General features: G+C 50.9%; 1 protein-coding gene across 3 annotated transcripts in view; it reads left to right on the top strand.

Annotated features, from left to right (window-relative positions):
• The window catches only part of ZNF618 (zinc finger protein 618), a 184,753-nt gene that overhangs the window by 101,434 nt on the left and 64,744 nt on the right, over window positions 1-18,575 (top strand). For all 3 annotated transcript variants that reach the window (XM_060014279.1, XM_060014278.1, XM_060014277.1), the window contains exon 3: window positions 17,143-17,402. In XM_060014279.1, coding sequence (XP_059870262.1) covers window positions 17,143-17,402 — 260 coding nt within the window. The remainder of the gene's footprint in view (window positions 1-17,142; window positions 17,403-18,575) is intronic.

Here is an 18,575-nt window from a genome sequence, read left to right as displayed (position 1 = left end):
CTTTTATCTTCCACTGTGTGCAGATTTTCTTCTGATTGGTTGGTGGTGAGGTAACAGGGTGTCGCTCCAGGCATCATACTCAGCCTGAAGTTACCAACCTCCACCTGGATGGGGGCCATAGTTCCTGCAGAACTCAAAGATATTGTTATGTATATTCCTTGAGGAAAAACCAGAACCTGCCTTATTATTGCACTATTGTTTCTTGACTGCTCTTCCTTTGTTTCTGCATTCCCTCCCTTACCTGACAAGCAGCTGTTTGAATCTGCCCTTTGGTACTCAGGGAAGGTCTAGGAGGCTGAAGCTTCTTTCCTACAAACAAGAAATGGGGGACACAGAAAGGACTTCTACTGAGGAGGGTCCCCCAGGGTCCTGCTCGGTTTCACATAGTGTCAGCAAAGTTCTATTGCCACTTAGCATTCACCTCTAGGAGCCAAAAAATAAGTGGCTGGGTTTAAGATGCCCAGGAGGTTCCTTCTCCAGCAATGTAATATACCTGGCCCTTTTGAAATAGTGCACCTCAGATTGGGACTTGAGCCCATGCGGCTGGGACTCAAACCCAGCCAAAACCCACTGTCTTCCAACTGAGATCACACGCCTGGTTTCAGGACTAATGAAGCTCAGGTTCTTGATGTCTCATCACTGAAAGAATTCAGTGAGAGACAGTGATAGGTAAGAAGTGGATTTATTTAGAGAGAAACACTCCACAGAGTGTGGGCCATCTCAGAAGGTGAGAAAGGCACCAGGGTATGGGGTTGTCAGTTTTTATAGGGGTGGGTCATTTCATAGGCTAATGAGTGGGAGGAGTATTCCAGCTCTTTTAGGAAGGGGCGGGATTTCCAGGAATTGGGCCACTGCCCACTTTTTGATCCTTATGGTCGGCCTTGGACCTGTCATGGCGCCTGTGGGTATGTCATTCAACTTGCTGATGTGTTACAGTGAGCATATACTGAGGCTCAAGGTCTAGTGGAAGTCAACTTGTCCGATTTGTCCTCCATCTTGGACCCATTTGGTTCTAATCAGTTTATGTCATGTCCTCAGGCTATGTCATTTTTTCACAGGTTGTGCCCTGCCCCCTTCCCTCCTGTTTCATTACCCCCTCAGAGATTTTACTGCCATATTCTTATGGGAATCAGAAGTAAAACAGGAGGGAAGGAGATCTCAAAAACAAATACAGATCACTTACAGGCAAAGAAACTCATACTATCTGTTATTATAAGCAGCATTTCAAGAAAACTTTGGAGGGAGAAACCAAATTCAGCCTAGTTTTAGGCCATTCCTAACAAAATCCAATTACCCAACTAACGATCACGCATAACTCTTTTCAGTTTTTTTTCATTCTTCACACCTTTGTTTACTAAGGTAAACAAACAGAAGTATTATGCTTAACACTGATGACTCTTAACATGTCTCTATTAATCAAACCAACAAGCTTAGGCCACCCTCAATACCAAATATCAGTTTAGTCCTGAATATTTTCCAGATGCCATGAACCTGAAATTCATTCTGGCCAGATTATTTTCTATTTCTGAGTATTTATATAAGCGCTTAATTTTTATTTTATTTTATTTTTGTGGTTCGCGGGCCTCTCACTGTTGTGGCCTCTCCTGTTGCGGAGCACAGGTTTCGGACGCGCAGGCTCAGCGGCCGTGGCTCACGGGCCCAGCTGCTCCGCGGCATGTGGGATCTTCCTGGACCGGGGCACGAACCCGTGTCCCCTGCATCGGCAGGCGGACTCTCAACCACTGCGCCACCAGGGAAACCCTGAGCGCTTAATTTTTAAAACGCCAATTAAGTAGAGCTCTTTTACGAATTAATGTTTGGCAACACCTACAACACACATATAGATACGTATGAACACACAAACACAGAGGCCTCAGAGTTCCCATTCCAAAAATTCAGCCCTGAGTCAGGTACAACAGAAAAGCCATCAGTTACAAGGGGTTGGATTCAAATTAGGCTTCTAGCAGATGGAACAAATCAAGGTCACCTATCTAGATGGCTAAATCCTTTTTACTAGTGTTTGCAGAGAAGACACTTAAGATTTCTATTTATCCTTGTGACAAGTCAAGTTCTAAATTACCTTTCCCTTTTTTAAAAATTTGCATTTAAAAAGATGGCAGTGGGCTTCCCTGGTGGCGCAGTGGTTGAGAGTCCGCCTGCCGATGCAACGGACACGAGTTCGTGCCCCGGTCCGGGAAGATCCCACATGCCGCGGAGCGGCTGGGCCCATGAGCCATGGCTGCTGGGCCTGCGCGCCCGGAGCCTGTGCTCGGCCAAGGGAGAGGCCACAACAGTGAGAGGCCCGCATACCTACCGCAAAAAAAAAAAAAAAAAAAAAAAGATGGCAGAGATAAGTGTTCCTGAGAAGACCAGATAGGATATTTGCATCTCAAAGGTACAGGCAAGTTCCTCCTAGGATGACTTTGTTTCCCCTTTGTTTAATACTGACAAGCCTCTTAAGATAAATAGGGAAGGTTTGGGGAGTGGTAGAAGGATTGGTGGGTTTTGGATTATTTTTGGAGTCACTCCTCTGGTCCTGTAAAGACTGCATTTGTAAAACAAGGACAGTTTTGTTTTCTTTTTCAAAGAATTGGGTGGTTACCTCAGTGGTATTGGAGGACTGACATACCCATTCACATGTATTGGAAAGTTTTACTTTTCCTCATTTAGCTTAGGGGAGAAGACCTTTTACAGAATTCCTGTCAGGCTCTGGATATCAGCTATGGTGAGTTTAGTCAGACCAGTGGCCTCCTATTTTGGTAATCTACTTACAAACATTTTTGAGGATCTTCCCTAGGTTTAAGAAATTTGTACCTTATATTTAGACACTATGTAACCCTTTTTACTTAATAATCACCAGCTGGATATCTTTGGCCAAGCCTGGAACCTCAGTATTCCACATTCCAGGGTCTACTAAGGCTTCTATTTTAGCTTCAGATTTTATCTGTTCCTCTTTGCTTTTTATTAGAACCATTTGGTGATGAGGGTAATTCCCTTGTCCCTAACTTCGTTACAGATCTCTTCCCATTGAAGGGATGGGACAGTCAGGCACAAACAGGAAGGAATGTAAAAACAGCTGGCCATTGATCTCGCACAAAAGGGGTTCCAGGAAAGTGTGCCCCTGTCTCTTCCCCGACAACCGCATTACGTATTCCTTATGATTGTAAAGGTTTCCAGTCCTTTGGGTTAAGACTGAGAAGGCTACTTCAGTGTTTATAAGAAATTCTACCAAGTGGCCTGCCACATCAGTGACCACCCGAGGCTCAACATTAGTTCTGTAGATGGTATCTCTAGGCAGAGCCACTTTCTGCCTTGGGCCCCTTTAGTCTTCTGATTGCAAAACCATCAATGGCCGAGGGGCCCCGTTGCTGTCCGGCATCTGGAGCATTCCCTCTTCCAGTGCCCTGGCTGTAAAGGGCACATCGATCAAAATCTTCCCTCCAGTGACCCTTTTGTCTACACAGGGGACATTGGCCTTGTATGGGTATCCAAGGGCCTTGTGGTCTGCCAGGGCCAGATTGGCCAAGAAAAGCCGGCTTCCCCTTTGGTGGTCTGTGAGCGGACAAAGCCATTGCAGTCATTTGGGCCTTTTGCATATTTCTCTGGGTGCGTTCAGACCTTTGGCCATATCCCTATTACTGAAAACCAAATAAACCAATTGGAACAAATCATTTACTGGAGTCTGAGGACCAGCAGCTGCTTTCTGGATTTTGCGCCTGTTGTCTGGGGCAGACTGGGCTATGAAACGCGTAGCCAAAAGGGCCGGTACCTCGGGGCAGGGCCGGGGTGGGGGGGGGAGGAATCCAGTAGGGTGGGTCAGTTAAAATGTCCGCTGTGTCCTTCCTAGAGTTATCCCTCCGAGCTCCACACACCTTAAATTCCTTTTGGGTTCCATTGCCTAGATACAAGGCCATGAAAATTTGAACATAGGGTACTTCACTCCATTTTAAATGTCCTAATTCATATTGTGGCCAAACCCAATTACATAACCTACTAAGTCTTTTCCCATTTAATTCCTGTTGTCCACATCTTTCCAGTCCCAGCCTATATGGCCCAGAGGGGTATTGGTTGCGATGGATGCAGCCTGACCCCTTTCAGACAAGCCTGAGGTGAAGTCTCTAACTGCCAAGCTGTCCAAAATTCCACTCTTAAGTCAAAATCCACCGCGCAATTTGGTCAAGATTTGCGCTTACGATTTTAGATGCTGTGCCTTCCAAGGTAGTCTCCCAAACAGGTATTAGTGCCCAAAAAGTTGTGACAAAGAAACGGCACAGAAGATGTCCCCACCGGTGTTGACGAAGATTGGGAGTTGGTCTAGTTGGTCTCAGGACTTAGTGAAGCTCAGGTTCTTGATGTCTCATCGCAGAGAGAGTCCAGTAAGAGACAAAGTGATAGGTAAGAAGTGGCTTTATTTAGAGAGAAACACTCTCCCCAGACAGAGTGTGGGCCATCTCAGGGCAGTTGATTTCTCATAGAGCCTGGACATGGGAGAGAGGCTGGAGGTGAGGATGAGGGTGGGTGAGAGTGGAGATTGTGTTTGTGGAGGGGCTACCGTGATCCACATCCTGTGTCCTGCAGTTTTCACATTGCTCCTCCCAGGGGCCATCTGAGGCAGTGATTGGCATCCCTCCTCCTCAGAGAGAACTGAGAAATAGACTCGTTCACCGTCACCCAAATAATCAAATGGCTTTGGGCCTTGCTGAGTCTTGTCCTTTAAGCCAAGATTTTCCACTGGTGGATAGTTTAATCTCATAACCACATGTGTACGGCTGCATAATTATTTTTAAAATAATATCTTCTTCTTGTTTAGCGTTTTGGTTTTCAGCAGGAAAATTAAAGTAGCCCTAAACAAATTAACCTTATTTGCACAAAATTCAATAGTATCAGAAGGCCTGATGCTAGTCAATGACCAGTATGGTCTTAGCAGAATGAATTATTTGAGAACCAGCTCTGGGTGTATTTTAGTCAGGCTGCATCTTCATCTTGACTCTAGGTTTATGTTCCTGTAATTGGAGCTCATTTGATTTCCAGAAATGTGTGTTCTCACCCTACCAAGCTTGGGCCAAAGTTTGGCTTACGAAAATCATAAATTGCAGGCTGATTCTGAGGGTTCATATCCTTGCTCCAAGGGGACCCCCTGCTTTTCTGGATGGGCAGAGTTCACTTTCTGCTTAATCAGTTACTGTTAAGCCTAGCCTCTGCACAAATAGGGCCGATTCTGGAAAATTCAGACATCCTTGGATTTGTCCTCTGGAGACAGCCACAGAAATGCAAACTACAAGTCATATGCGTCAAAATCAGTAAGTCCTTTTTCCAAATGGTACTGCGTTCTTGAGCTTGGGGTGATCCAGCAAAGGGAAGTGATTGGGATCTCTAGGGAACCTGGCCTCAGTCCACCCACCCAGCTCGAGTTTCCCACCTGTGCTCCTTGAGCAAATTAAGCAAGTTCTCCTTGTGAAGCTGCAGTTACCAGGTCAGAGCATCTGGAAGTCTTGTCTTGTCCTGAAGAAGCACATTCTTGAGAATGGAACCAGGATGATCTGACCTGGTTGCTTCTTGAGCCCCTTAATGACAAGGGCCCTCGATCTGAGAAAGTATCTCGGGAGGCATCCACAGCCTCACTGTCTGTCTGGCTCTGCCAACAGGAGAGAAAAATCCTCACCCTTGGCTTCCACTTCCTCCAGGTTCGATGCAAACCGCGATGGTTAAGAGTGTGGGTACGTCACACCTACCATCTTGGTCATGCCCACCTTCCGTAGTGAACCTGCCGACGTGTGTCCCCACCTCTCCCTCCTCTTCATCGCTGCTGCGTGTAGTGGGCCGTGCCCTCCACGCCTTTGGTTTTCACAGGGGCTAAACATTCCTCTCCTGCCTTCATTTATGAGTTCTCCACCCATGGCCTAAGAGCTCATCTTTTTCATAGTTGGACCAAACTTGTCACATTTTGCCTGGCGAGTGCTTGGTAAGGACAGGAGAAGAGAACTAACAGTTAATGAGTCCCTAAAAAGAAACAAAATTGAGTTATTTGTAGTGAGGTGGATGGACCTAGAGTCTGTCATACAGAGTGAAATAACTCAGAAAGAGAAAGGCAAATACCGTAAGCTAACACATATACATGGAATCTGAGGGGGAAAAAAAATGTCATGAAGAACCTAGGGGTAAGACAGGAATAAAGACACAGACCTACTAGAGAATGGACTTGAGGATATGGGGAGGGGGGAGGGTAAGCTGGGACAAAGTGAGAGAGAGGCATGGACATATATACACTACCAAACGTAAGGTAGATAGCTAGTGGGAAGCAGCCACATAGCACAGGGAGATCAACTCGGTGCTTTGTGGCCACCTAGAGGGGTGGGAGGAGGGAGACACAAGAGGGAAGAGATATGGGAACATATGTATATGTATAACTGATTCACTTTGTTATAAAGCAGAAACTAACACACCATTGTAAAGCAATTATACTCCAATAAAGATGTAAAAAAAAAAAAAAAAGCTAATGAGTCCCACTATGTGTGTGGTGCTGTGCTGGGCGCCTTATGAACATCTCTGTGCTTTCATCTTTTTTTTTTTTTTTTTGGCTGCATTGGGTCTTCGTTGCTGTGCCCGGGCTTTCTCTAGTTGCGGCGAGCAGGGGCTACTCTTCGTTGTGGTGCACAGGCCTCTCATAGCGGTGGCTTCTCTTGTTGCGGAGCACGGGCTCTAGGTGTGCAGGCTTCAGTAGTTGTGGCTCGCGGACTCTAGGGCACAGGCTCAGTAGTTGTGGCGCACGGGCTTAGCTGCTCCGCGGCATGTGGGATCTTCCTGGACCAGGGCTTGAACCCATGTCCCCTGCATTGGCAGGCGGATTCTTAACCACTGCGCCACCAGGGAAGCCCTGTGCTTTAATCTTCTAAACAACCCTTTGAGGTTAGTGCTTACACGTCAGGAAGGAGAGGCGTGGGCAGGTTAGGAAGCTTGGCAACGGTCCACGCACCTAGTTTATCATCCTCAAACCCCTTGAAGGGCTGGACTGTGTAGTGAGGAGTCTCGTTTATGTGTCCGGGGACAGCACGCCTCTGGACAGTGAGGGTCCAGGCCCAGGTGCTCACATGAGGGCGTGTGGACAGAGCTGGCTGTGCATTCCAGACCTCAAATCTGTCATCAGCCCATCTCAAGGGCTGGTGGGTGAAGAGCGGAGGGGTGGAGGCCAGAGGTAGTGCCAGGATGGGACGAGCACATTGGAGGGACGACAGAGCTTTCTAAGCAGCTGAGCGGCTCCTGGTATCAGTTGTCAATGTGGGCAGGGTGGAAGGGGAGCAGTCCCATTGGGAAGCTTCTTTATGTTTCATTCCAAGGAGGGTGGCCAGAGGAGTTGGGCATCAGCGATCGAGGCCAAGTCACAGCCTCAGCAGGAAATAACACTGACGGCAGAAAGGGTGTATTTATCCTCTGTTTATATGGCCAGCAAGAGAACCTAGGTGTGGCCTCACTCTTCATGGTTGAGTTACCTGCTCTCTGGGGTCTGCGTGGGCCACCACGGGTGTCCCGGAAGATGCAGGACTGTGGGCGTGGGCTCCTCTGTGGCCTCCCCTTCCCCACCTGCCTGTCAAGGGCATACTAAGTGGGTGAGAATTCCTGAGTCTGCAGGGTCCCAAAGCTGTGTAGGGAGAGCCGCGGCAAGGTGGGTCTTCAGAGAGCCGTGCGCATTGCTGGCGGATACGTATTGTACCAAGGCCAGATCCATTGGAAAACGAAGGCAGTGCATCTGTGTAAGAGGCTGTTAACAGTAATTCTGCTGACCTGGGCCAACCTTCCATGTGCCATGGCAGCCTTGAGAAGCTCCCAGCTTTCCCCAGAGGGCCCTGCCTGCTACATGTCAGAGTTTGTGACTTGACAGCATTGCTCAAGACTCCTGCTTTTCTCTATTTTAGGTTTAAATTAACCAGGGAATTAACTCTTAATATTTAAGTCTTCATGCTGTCTTTCTGAGCTGCGGTATTACCCAGCGTCGTGGCTGACTGACACCATACATTGAAGAAAATTAAGTGCCTAAGAATTAACTCAAACTAATGATATATTTATACATTGCAGGTTATTTTGAATTTCTAGACTGTTAAGAGTTGTTTAATAGGTTATTAGTTTTAATCTATTAATCTCATCTTTTCTACTTGACTGTTTATTAAAATATATCAGTGCTCCCTTCCAGAAGCAGATCATTCTGAGGGTTATTAAGGCATGGGTGATGACGTAAAGATTTGAATCATGGGTGGAATCGTAAATACAGCTGCCTTGTTACTGGGGTTTGTGGAAACTGGGGTTTTGCTGTAGTTTCTCTCTTTTGGCCCTTCCAGGCTAGTGGTAAAGCTGCGACCTTTGTCCCCGTGATGATTTCTGTCCTTGTGGCTAAAAACAGGACTCTTTACATCCAAAGGACAGGTGTGAGCACAGCAGCCTTTCTAGGGCACATCAAGGAGAGCTGAATGTCAGCACTGAACACGGAGCCCAAACATCTTTCTCTGTAGCAGAGATGGAGCCCTCCATTGCTTTGTTTTCTTGCATTTCCGTGTTCCTGTTTTTAGCATCTAGCATGTGCCTGTTCGGTCAAGACACTAAGGATACTGTAGGAGACAAGGGAATACACATGTTCCCCATCTCTTGGAGCTTCCTGTCATTTAGTCATTTATTTGTTCATTCATTCAACAAGTGTTTTCATTATTTTCTCTTCTCTTGAGAAAAAACAGAAATCATCCAAATGATTAAAAAAGCCCAGGGGTTGGAGTCAGGCAGACCTGGTTGAATCCTGCTTCTGTCTCTAGAAAGCTGTGTGACCATGAGTCACTGTTTCTCCAGTCCTCAGTGTTCTTATCTGTAGAGCAAAACTACCTCCTGTGTAAGGCATTGTGGAGAGCAGGGAGACAGTGCATGCATAGGGCCTGAAGCCGCACTGTGAGTGGCCCGTCCTAGCCACTTGGTATGTCACAGCTGCCCTGTCCTCACTCACCCTGTTATTGGCATCATGGCCACCGGCATCTCTTCCACCCTGTATGCTGGCATTTTTGCACCTGCCGTTTTCGGTTTGTATCGTTCAGCAGACGTTAGCTGACATCAGCCAGGGGCTAGGCACAGGGATACGCAAAGCAGTGGGGTAGAGCCTTTACCTCTGAAGGTCTCCCAAAACCACATGGAACTGGCAGGCAGATTCGGATCTGGGACCTGTTAGAAGCAGAGGGGGCATTCCCAGAGCCACTGGTGGAGGCTGCAGGCTCCCAGGCGGTTGTCACCCTGAGACAGGGTGTCAACACCCCATGCCTGCCTGAGGGCCCGAATCTGCTAATGGAAGATATAATGGTGACCCTGCATCTTCAGGAGTTGAGGTCATCATGTAATATCAGATCATCACCTTGTCCGCCTTGAACTTACATGTTATATGTCACTAGTATCTCAGTAAAGCTGGAGGAAAAGAAGAGTTGGTGTTAGAGCATTACCAAGGCTGCTGCATTTTGGCAATTTAGAAAGTAGGAAGAGTGTGTTACATTTAAGAAAATTTCCATTGGGAAGGATGGAGAGAAGACCGTGACACTTCAGGAATAAACTTCACTTATTCAGAACGTTGGCTCCTGTGAAACGTCCTCAGCCCACGTTGTACCGAGGGTCAGATGTGTGGGACATTGCTGCCTTCAGTCCTGGGGACCAGCTGAAGCAGTTCAACCATCGACAGTTCTTTTGGGGGGTGGGTAGAGGGAGACGCCTCGAGGGCCACAATGGCATTGACCTTTGCAGAGCTCATTCTTGACTCCTTCAGCGAACAGGTGCTTATTGATCACCTCCCCCATGCCAGGCGCCGCCGTAGGTGCTGGCATGTGACAGTGAACCGAGGAGACAAAGTCCCCGTCCTCTTGTAGCTGTCATTCTACTTGGGGAGACAGCGAAGCGGACGAGGAGTAACAAGCATGTTACATGAATGGAGGGTGGATGCTGAGCAGAAGGCGTGAAGCCGGGAAGGGGTGTGGAGCGTTGAAGCTGGGGTGCAGCGGAGACGGCTGACGTTTGGGATCAGGCGGCCACGGATCTCTCTGCCGGCACTGGGATGTTTGAGTAGAGACCTGGGGGAGTGGAGAACTCGCTGTGGGGACATCTGGGGAGGAGGGCAGAGCATTTCAGGCCTGAGGCGGGAGCTTGCCTTCGTGCTCAGGGGACAGCGAGCAGGCTGGTGGGGCCAGCGAGGAAAGCACGAGAGGGGCGGTGTGAGCAGATGCGGTCCGCGGGCGTGTGGGGCGTGTCACAGACGGCCCTGCGGGGCCGGGGCAAGGACTCTGCTGCTGCGCTGAGTGAGACATGGAGCCCTGAATGAGTGCTGGGCTGAGGAGTGACACGAGCTAGCTGAATAGGAAGGCTCTGGCTGCTGTGTCGAACGTCAGTTTTGGGGCGTTGGGCCAGGATAGGACCAGGGAGACGGGCCGTGAGAATGCTACAGCAAGACAGGAGAGAGGGGAAGGCGGCTTGGACGAGAGTGGTGGCCGTGGGGTGGTAAGGAGTGGTCAGGTTCTGGGCATATTTTGAAGCTGGGGTTGATAGGATTTGCTGATATGTTGCTTCGGAGAGAGTGAGAGGGAAGAGACAAGGATGATTCCCAGAGTCTGGGTCTGAGGAGCTGGAGGGGCGGAATTATACTAAACGAAGTGGAGAAGACTGCCGCTATCTCATGACCGTGGCTTAAGCTGTGGGATTTAGCGGGAAGAGCACTGGGATTGGAGTCAGAAGAATTGTTTTCCTGACTTGGGGGAAGGGGCGTAGCCGCAGTTCAGTTTGGACCTGTAAATATGGGTGCGTGTTAGACGTCCAGGCGGAAGTGTCCAGTGGGTAGTTGTCACGCGGGTCTGGAGCTCGGGGGTGGGGGGGAGGTCCAGGTTGGAGGTATGATTTGGGAATTTATCATCACATAGTTAATATTTAAAAGCATTAATCTAGGGGAGATCATGTAGGAAGTGAGTATGGATAAAAATAGAAGAGGCTCGGGCTTCCCTGGTGGCGCAGTGGTTGAGAGTCTGCCTGCCGATGCAGGGGACACGGGTTCGTGCCCCGGTCCGGGAAGATCCCACGTGCCACGGAGCGACTGGGCCCGTGAGCCATGGCCGCTGAGCCTGCGCGTCCGGAGCCTGTGCTCCGCAACAGGAGAGGCCACGACAGTGAGAGGCCCACGTACCGCAAAAAAAAAAAGAAGAGGCTCTAGAACTGATCCTTGGGGCAGGTTGACATATAAGGGTTGGGTTGGTGAAGAGTGGCTGGAAGGTGGGAGGCCCACCGGGCAGGCCCAGAGCTTAGTGAGGAAAGGGTTGGAGGAGGAGAGGGGAGCTTGTTAGAGGCTGCTGATAGAGGACGAACTCAATGAGGACCCAGAAGAGATTGTTGGATCTAGGAGAATGGAGGTCCCAGGAGGCCTTGGAAAGAACGGCTCTGGTGGAATGGGGGAGGCAAAAACCTCATTGGACCTAGAAAGCATTGCCAAGGAGGAGCCTGCCAACATCTACGAATGATAATCATTTGTACTCAGATCATCGGTAGGTGGGCAGCTGGATAGAGCTGGAGGCCTAGGTCAGTGGTCAGCCTCTGCAGCAGGGTAAACACAGCCCCTGAAATCATGGCTGGATGTGTGTTCATTCATTTAACACCCCATGTATCCATGCATTCATGAAGAGTGTATTTAAGCTCACCTTGAGGGCAGTTAACCCTCATTCGTAATGCTAGGAGTCTTTTTTTTTTTTTGCGATATGCGGGTCTCTCACTGTTGTGGCCTCTACCGTCGCGGAGCACAGGCTCCGGACACGCAGGCTCAGCAGCCCTGGCTCACGGGCCCAGCCGCTCCGCGGCATGTGGGATCTTCCCGGACCGGGGCACGAACCCGTGTCCCCTGCATCGGCAGGCGGACTCTCAACCATTGCGCCACCAGGGAAGCCCTGCTTGGAGTCTTTTAATGAGGTTTTATTCTAGAGGGACTTAACCAAGTCATTGCTTACACACTGTGATTAGAGATTCCCCCCCACCTTAACATTGTTTCAGGTGGCTAAAGTACTAGAGTAAAGAAGCAGTGGCCTTTGGGGGAGGTGGAGTGGCCCTCAGGCTGTCTTGGAGCACAGACAGATGCCCTGCTCCCCATCCTGTGCAAGGAGACATGCACACTTTCGGGGTAGAGGTCTGGCCTCCACCAGAGCCTTCGACATCTCAGACTCTAGCTCACTTGTCGTCAGATGGGAAAACAGAATCAAGCAGGGGTGGGACCGAAGTCCAGTGTGCTGAGGACGTCTCATTACTACTGCGACTTGGCAGAACTTGAAGCATTAGTATTTTCGGTGGGATGATGTAGAAACTGTACTCAGAGAGGACGTTGTCTGACTCCCAGGCACCGGGCATCACTGGGACTCTTCCGTCAACATGGCCAGAAGTGGAATTTGTCTTTGAGCCCCCAGTCCACTGAGAAGTTGTTTGGTTGCGTTGTCTTGGGCTGCAGGGCTCAGTGGGAACGGCCCCAGGATAGGAGTCACAAGAGTTGTTCAGACAAGCTCATGGCTGGAAGTCTTGCGCCCTTGGGCATGCCGTTCATTCTCCGTGTTGACTGAGTTCATACTGTGCCGCAGGGCCCAGGCTAGGGCTGGATGTGGATGGGGACGGAACAGACATGGGCCCTGTCCTCTGTTCTGGTTCCCCATCTGGCCACAGGGTGCTTGTGAGTGTCAGATGTGACGGGGTGAGTATAAGCACCGAACCATCTGGTAAGACCCAGAGGAAGAGATTTGTTTCTGAAACTTCCCCCAGGCAGGCTCTGCGGGCGCATTGGACTGGCCATATCAGATTCAGTCCGGGGGATGAGTAAGAACGAAGCAAAAGAAAACTTTGGGGGTGGTGGAGGTCAGTGGTTTGCAAAAGTTAACTGCTTCCGAGGTATTTCTTCCAATTTAGTCACGCCTAGTGTATTAGTTTCCTGTGGCTGGTGTAACAAATTACCACAAACTAGATAGCTTAAAACAAAAGAAATTTGATCTCCCAGTTCTGGAGGCCTGAAGTCTGAAATCAAGGTCTTGGCCCAGGGTCACACGCCGTCTGGAGGCTCCGGGGAGATCTGCGCTTTGCCTCTTCAGTTTTGGGTGGCTGCAGCATTCCTTGGCTTGTAGAGCCGCGTGGCTGCAATCTGTGGTCATGCTGCCTCCTCTTCTCTGTATTGTTCCCTCTTCTGTCTGTAAATCTCCCACATGTCTCTTATGAGGACACTTGTCATTGCATACAGGGCCCACCCAGATAATCTAGAATGATCTCCTCTCAAGATCCTTAAGTGAATTACACCTACAAAGCGCCTTTTTTCAAATGAGTTTGCATTCACAGGTTCTGGGGATTAGGTCGTAGGCCCGTCTTTCAGGGGAGCCGCCATTTACCACCCATTGAAAGCAAAGCTGTAGATATCAAAGATGGAGAAAGTAGGGGTTCTTGGAGATCTAGTCACCACCACCCTGTTATCCAGGCCTCATGGGTGCTTCTGGGCCCTTGCTCTGGAACCCCTAGGCCTTTAAGGAAAACACTTTGAGAACCATTGCCTTAGTGAAAGGCCAGGGCTGTTAGGGAGTTCCTTGGGCAGGGACCCACTTGGTCTGACTTCTCTCCTGGCATTCTGGGATGAGCAGTAACCAGTGACCACAGACATCCTGTGCTTACTGAGAAATATCCTTTTAGTGCCTGACATTGGATTTTACGTTGAAGCATGACTCGGGTTAAATATAAAATTCATAGCATATCTTAAGCAACTATTTTGTAGTTATCTATATATAAATCTATTTTACAGTGACACAAATAGAATAGATTATGGAGTGTCAGCATGTAGATAGATTCCAAGTGCTTTTTCACTAATATACCTAATGATTCGTGCTGAGAATATCCATGGGTTCCACTGTACATTTAAATGGATATAATTAAAATAATGAGCTCTATTTTAAAAAATGATACATGAAAAAATATTTTCTTAAAGAAGTTAGAAGGAGCTGCAGCACTAATTCACAGTGATATAAGTGCTTCTGCAATTCCATTGTTATTAGGAGGCCTAATTAAACGTAAAGCATCCGAGGAAAGCAACACTTGGGCTTGTAATCTAAAGTGTGAAGCTGGGGGAAGAGGAGTCCCCCGTGTTCTCAGTGCAGCAGGGGTTCAGGGGTGTCACCTGTAAGAGAGTGGGTGGTTGTGTGCCATCGTGCTTGTGGGCAAGAGGGTGTGAGAGTCACCTGTGCAAGGCAGACGGGGCATTCAGAGACGGGGTCTAACGCCATCTCGAGCAAGCAGGGAAGGCTTCCCAGAGGCAGGTATGTCATCATGGACCAGTGTCATCATAGTGGCAGCTGCCATCCAAGGAGATCCACTCTGTACAGCTCTCTGGCTCCCCTCCCGCCCCGCGCTGGTAAGGAGCACAGTCCCCCTTTAGCAGACAAGGAAACAGACTCAGAGAGGGGAATCTCTGGCCAGAGGTTGCGGGGTTTGTGGACACCCAACCTGTCAGACTCCAACAGCTTCCCCCTCCCACCAGGATGGGAGATGCTAATGAGGTCCTTGAGGGCAGGAAGGGACACTAGGTCTGTTAAGACAGGATGGTCAAGCGCTCACAGGCCCTGGGGGGAGGGCGTTCTGGGCAGGGAGCTGTTCTATGTCCTTCCCATCCTGTGACGTCAGCTGTGGGGAACACTGACAGGTGGGACACCTCCGCTCTGGTGGGCCTCTCTGCGGGCCCTGGGAAGCCCATCTGCCCTGAACTTGGGGCTTAGCCCCATGTGCAGTCGGGGTCGGGACCAGCCAGGCCCAAGCCAGGGAGAGTCCTCAGCTGCCTGCCTGTCCAGCAGCCCTTAGGACCCGTGGGCTGTGTTCTTGCCAGGCTGGCATGGAGGGTCGGACAGGGTCCCTGAGTTCTATCTCTGTGCTCAGCGAGCCTCAGGGTGGGCAAGACTGGCCAGTTGTAGCACCCACGTGGTCTCAGCTAGGGAATAGGGAGGGATTTCAGCAACTTCTATCACCAGTTTCCCTCAGCACTAGCATCTCCACTCTAGGAGTCACTCTAGACAGTGTCCTGGTTGTACATTTTTGCAGTTGGTCCTCACGAGGCCCTTTGAGTTAGTGTGGGGCTCCCTGCCTCACGGGTGCGGAAACAGGCTCAGAGAGGGTCAGGGCCCACTCAGGGTTCCAAGCTGGCATGACAGTGCTGCCTTTAAACCCCACTGATTTGCTTCCACAGCCCCTGCACTAAAATCTACGCGTGTAAGACTCTTCCCCTGCGTTCTCTCATTCTCTGAAGACTTCTTTCCCCTGCCCCCCATATAGACGATAGGTACCCCAGAACATCTCCACTGGGGCCAGCGTTCTAGGTCCCTTGCACACATTGCCTTGTGTCTGCATCACAGTGCGGTGGGGTAGGTGCCGTGTTTATCCCCATCGAATGGGTGTGAAGACTGAGGCTCGGGGCTGAAGTCACTTTTGCAGGAACCCACAACTTGAGAGAGTGGCAGTTCTGAGATTCGGCTCTGGGATGATCCAAATTCACAACCCAGTGCTCTTTCCATCTCAGTTCCTCGCATCTCCTTCCCGCCAGGCCATCAGGCAGCCTCTGCTCCCTCTTCCTGGTTTGCAGACAGCCTCCTCTCTGTGTCCTCACATGGTAGAGAAATAGCGGGGAAAGAGATCTCTCTCCTTCTTCTAAGGCCACTGTCCTATCAGATAAGGGCCCTACTGTTCTGATTGTATTTAATCTTAATTACGTCCTGATGGCCCTATCTCAAGATACAGTCGCGTTGGGTGTTAGGACTTCACCACGTGAAGCGGGGGTGGGGAGACACAGTGCAGTCATAGGACCACCCCAGTGGCCTTTCTCTGCCCCCTCGTCATCAGCTGGAGCCTTCCTTCTCTCTCTCTGCTCAGTTCCCCAACCTGGGAGAAAGTTGAGAGCTGGGCGGGACAGTGGACATGATAAAACCCATGTTCTTGTGGTAGATGGAGCTGGAAGCCCAGAGAGGGGAAGGGTCTTGTCCAGAGTCACAGAGCAAGCCCACTGCTGATCCAGGATGAGATCCCGGGTCTTGCCTCCCAGCCCGGGCACCTCCGCTAAGCTCCAGTTGGTATGCTAGTCGGCCTTGCCTGAGCCTGGGCCTTGAAGTTCACGGTCCAGCTGCTTCTCTGGAGCACTGGAGAGGGCTGGGCATGGCCAGGGCAGCATCCCCAGGCCTGGAACGTGACCTGATTCCCCAGCTTGTGCATGCCTCAGCTTCCCCACCACTGCCAGAAGGATGAGGGGGCTCTCATAACACAGAGAGTCTCACTGAAAGGAGAACAGTTCAGGAGTGGATGGCCGGGACCTGGCTTCGTGCCTCGGCCTGCCACCAATCTTGTGTGTGGCCCTGGGCAGGTCACAGCCCTGCTCTAGGCCTCAGGGCCCACCCTCGATATTGAGCCTATTAACTTGAGGATGTTTCTCCTATTTGAAGAGCCACCTAGAGGCCGCATTGTGGGGGGGCCAAGTGTTGGCTCTGTGGCCTCCCCCTCAGTGAGCCTTTTGACCTGCATGTTCCCTAGTGTAAAGCAGGGTGAGCTCTGCAGCCCTTCCGCCAAGGAGCAAAGGGAAGGGGACCACGTGCTCTGCATACATCAAGCCACTGAAACCCCTGCTGCTCAAACCGCCATTAAGGACTAGCAGCGCCTGTCTCCACTGGGTGCTTGTTAGAAATGCAGAATCTCAGGCCAAGCCGCAGACCTGCTGCACCAAATCTGCACTTTACCAAGATTCTCAGCTGATTTACGGTCACGCTGAAGCTTGAGAAGAACTCATTTCAACCAGCCAGAGCTTTGCTTGCAGGTCTCCTGTAACTCCAGTTACAAGAGTTACTGGTCACATTTAGACCCCAGCTTTTCCATCTGCAAAATGGGTGCAGTGTGAGCCATCCTAGTCCAGTGATTTTCAAACTGTGTTCCTTGGAGCCCCAGGGTTCCCTGGAGGACCCTCAGGGGCAGCGGTGGGAACCTGTGCTTTACGGTGAGGGTCCCGTGAGAGGTGGGTCTATAGCTAAAAATTTTGCAACCCCCCCCCTTGGCTGGGGCGCGCCCAGGTAGGTCTGGGGTCCACACTGAGCAGACTGTCTTCTTTCCCAGGGAGCGCTTGAAGCGCAACCAGAAGAGCACCAAGGTGGAGGGGCCAGAGCCTGTGCCGGCCGAGGCCTCGCTGAGCGCCGAGCAGGGAACGATGACGGAGGTGAAGGTCAAGACGGAGCTGCCCGACGATTACATCCAGGAGGTGATCTGGCAGGGCGAGGCCAAGGAGGAGAAGAAGGGGGTGAGCAAGGATGGGACCGGCGACGTGCCTGCCGAGATCTGCGTGGTGATTGGCGGTGTCCGCAACCAGCAGACCCTGGGTGAGCGCCCGTCCGCAGGGTCGGGCTGGGGTCGGGGTGGGAACGTGGAGCCGGAGTGCTAGGAAGGGAGGCCTGGGATCCCTGTCCCTCCCCGGCTGCGAGAGCCTTCTGTGGCTGCCCTCAGGGAAGGGCCTCAGCTCCTGACACTCGCCTTTGCCTGCTCAGCTCTGCTCTGAGCTCTTGTCTTCCCACCTGACGTGGCAAAACCCTACCTGTCCTTTTAAGACTTTGCTCAAGTCAGATGCCTGGAACTTTCTGCAGGCGCGGTGAATCTCTCACACCATGGGGCTCCCACACCCCAGATGGGTCCAGCACAGCCTGTATCACTCGGTGTCCTAAATGCCCGTCTGCATTTCTTCCTCCTGGGCTTCCCCAGGGGCCTCTGGGGGCAGCTTTCAGTGTGGGTCCTGCTCAGACCAGTTGTCCAGTCAGGATCAGATGGGTGGCAGTCTGGCACTTTCTCCCGCCTCTTCTGGTCTGGGCCAGGCTCAGAGGAGCTCAGTAGAAACGAGCTTCTTAGAAACCATCTCTCCCCGCTACATTACAGCGTGAGCCAGGGGATACCCCTTAGGGGCTGCCTGCACTCCTGCCAGTTTGCAAACGCAAAGGCCCACAAAGCCCGAAAGATAACGTTTATTTAGCATCGTGGAGATGAGCCAGACAGGCAGGTGGTAGGTGGTAGGGCCTGGGTCCAGCTGGAGAGCACACCCTCACGTATGGTAACTAGGTGGGGAGACGGGCTCAGGGTGGCCAGATCTCTGGGCAGAACACATGCCGGAAATGAGAATTTGAATGTAAATTCTTTTGGCTTTAAACGTTGGTGACTAATTTGACTTTTTAAATCTGCCAAGCAAAACATACCTGTGCGTGAGAGTCACTCCATGGACCACCAGTTTGCAGCCCCGGTCTGTAAAATACAGTCCACGTGCCTCAGCCTGGCACGGAGACCTTGCCTAGTCTGCTCCCAGGTCTCTGTTTCCATCTGTGCCCTCCTCCGCATTCCTGTGCTCAGGAGACCGTCTCGCTCCCCTCTGCCTGTCCCTCCTGGGGCAGCTCTGCCCACCTCCTCCTGACTTCCAGGCTCCCATCCCATGTGTGGCAGGCAGGGGAGGCTGCCCTGTGTCTGCTTCCCCAAGTTTAGACTCGAGACCTCTTGCCTTTTCTTCCCAGCCG

The sequence above is a fragment of the Delphinus delphis genome, chromosome 6 (genome assembly GCF_949987515.2).
Source record: "Delphinus delphis chromosome 6, mDelDel1.2, whole genome shotgun sequence".
In the NCBI taxonomy this organism is placed as follows: Eukaryota; Metazoa; Chordata; class Mammalia; order Artiodactyla; family Delphinidae; genus Delphinus; species Delphinus delphis.
The sequence above is the reverse complement of the archived record's forward strand: the minus strand, read 5'-3'. Positions and strand labels throughout refer to the sequence as shown.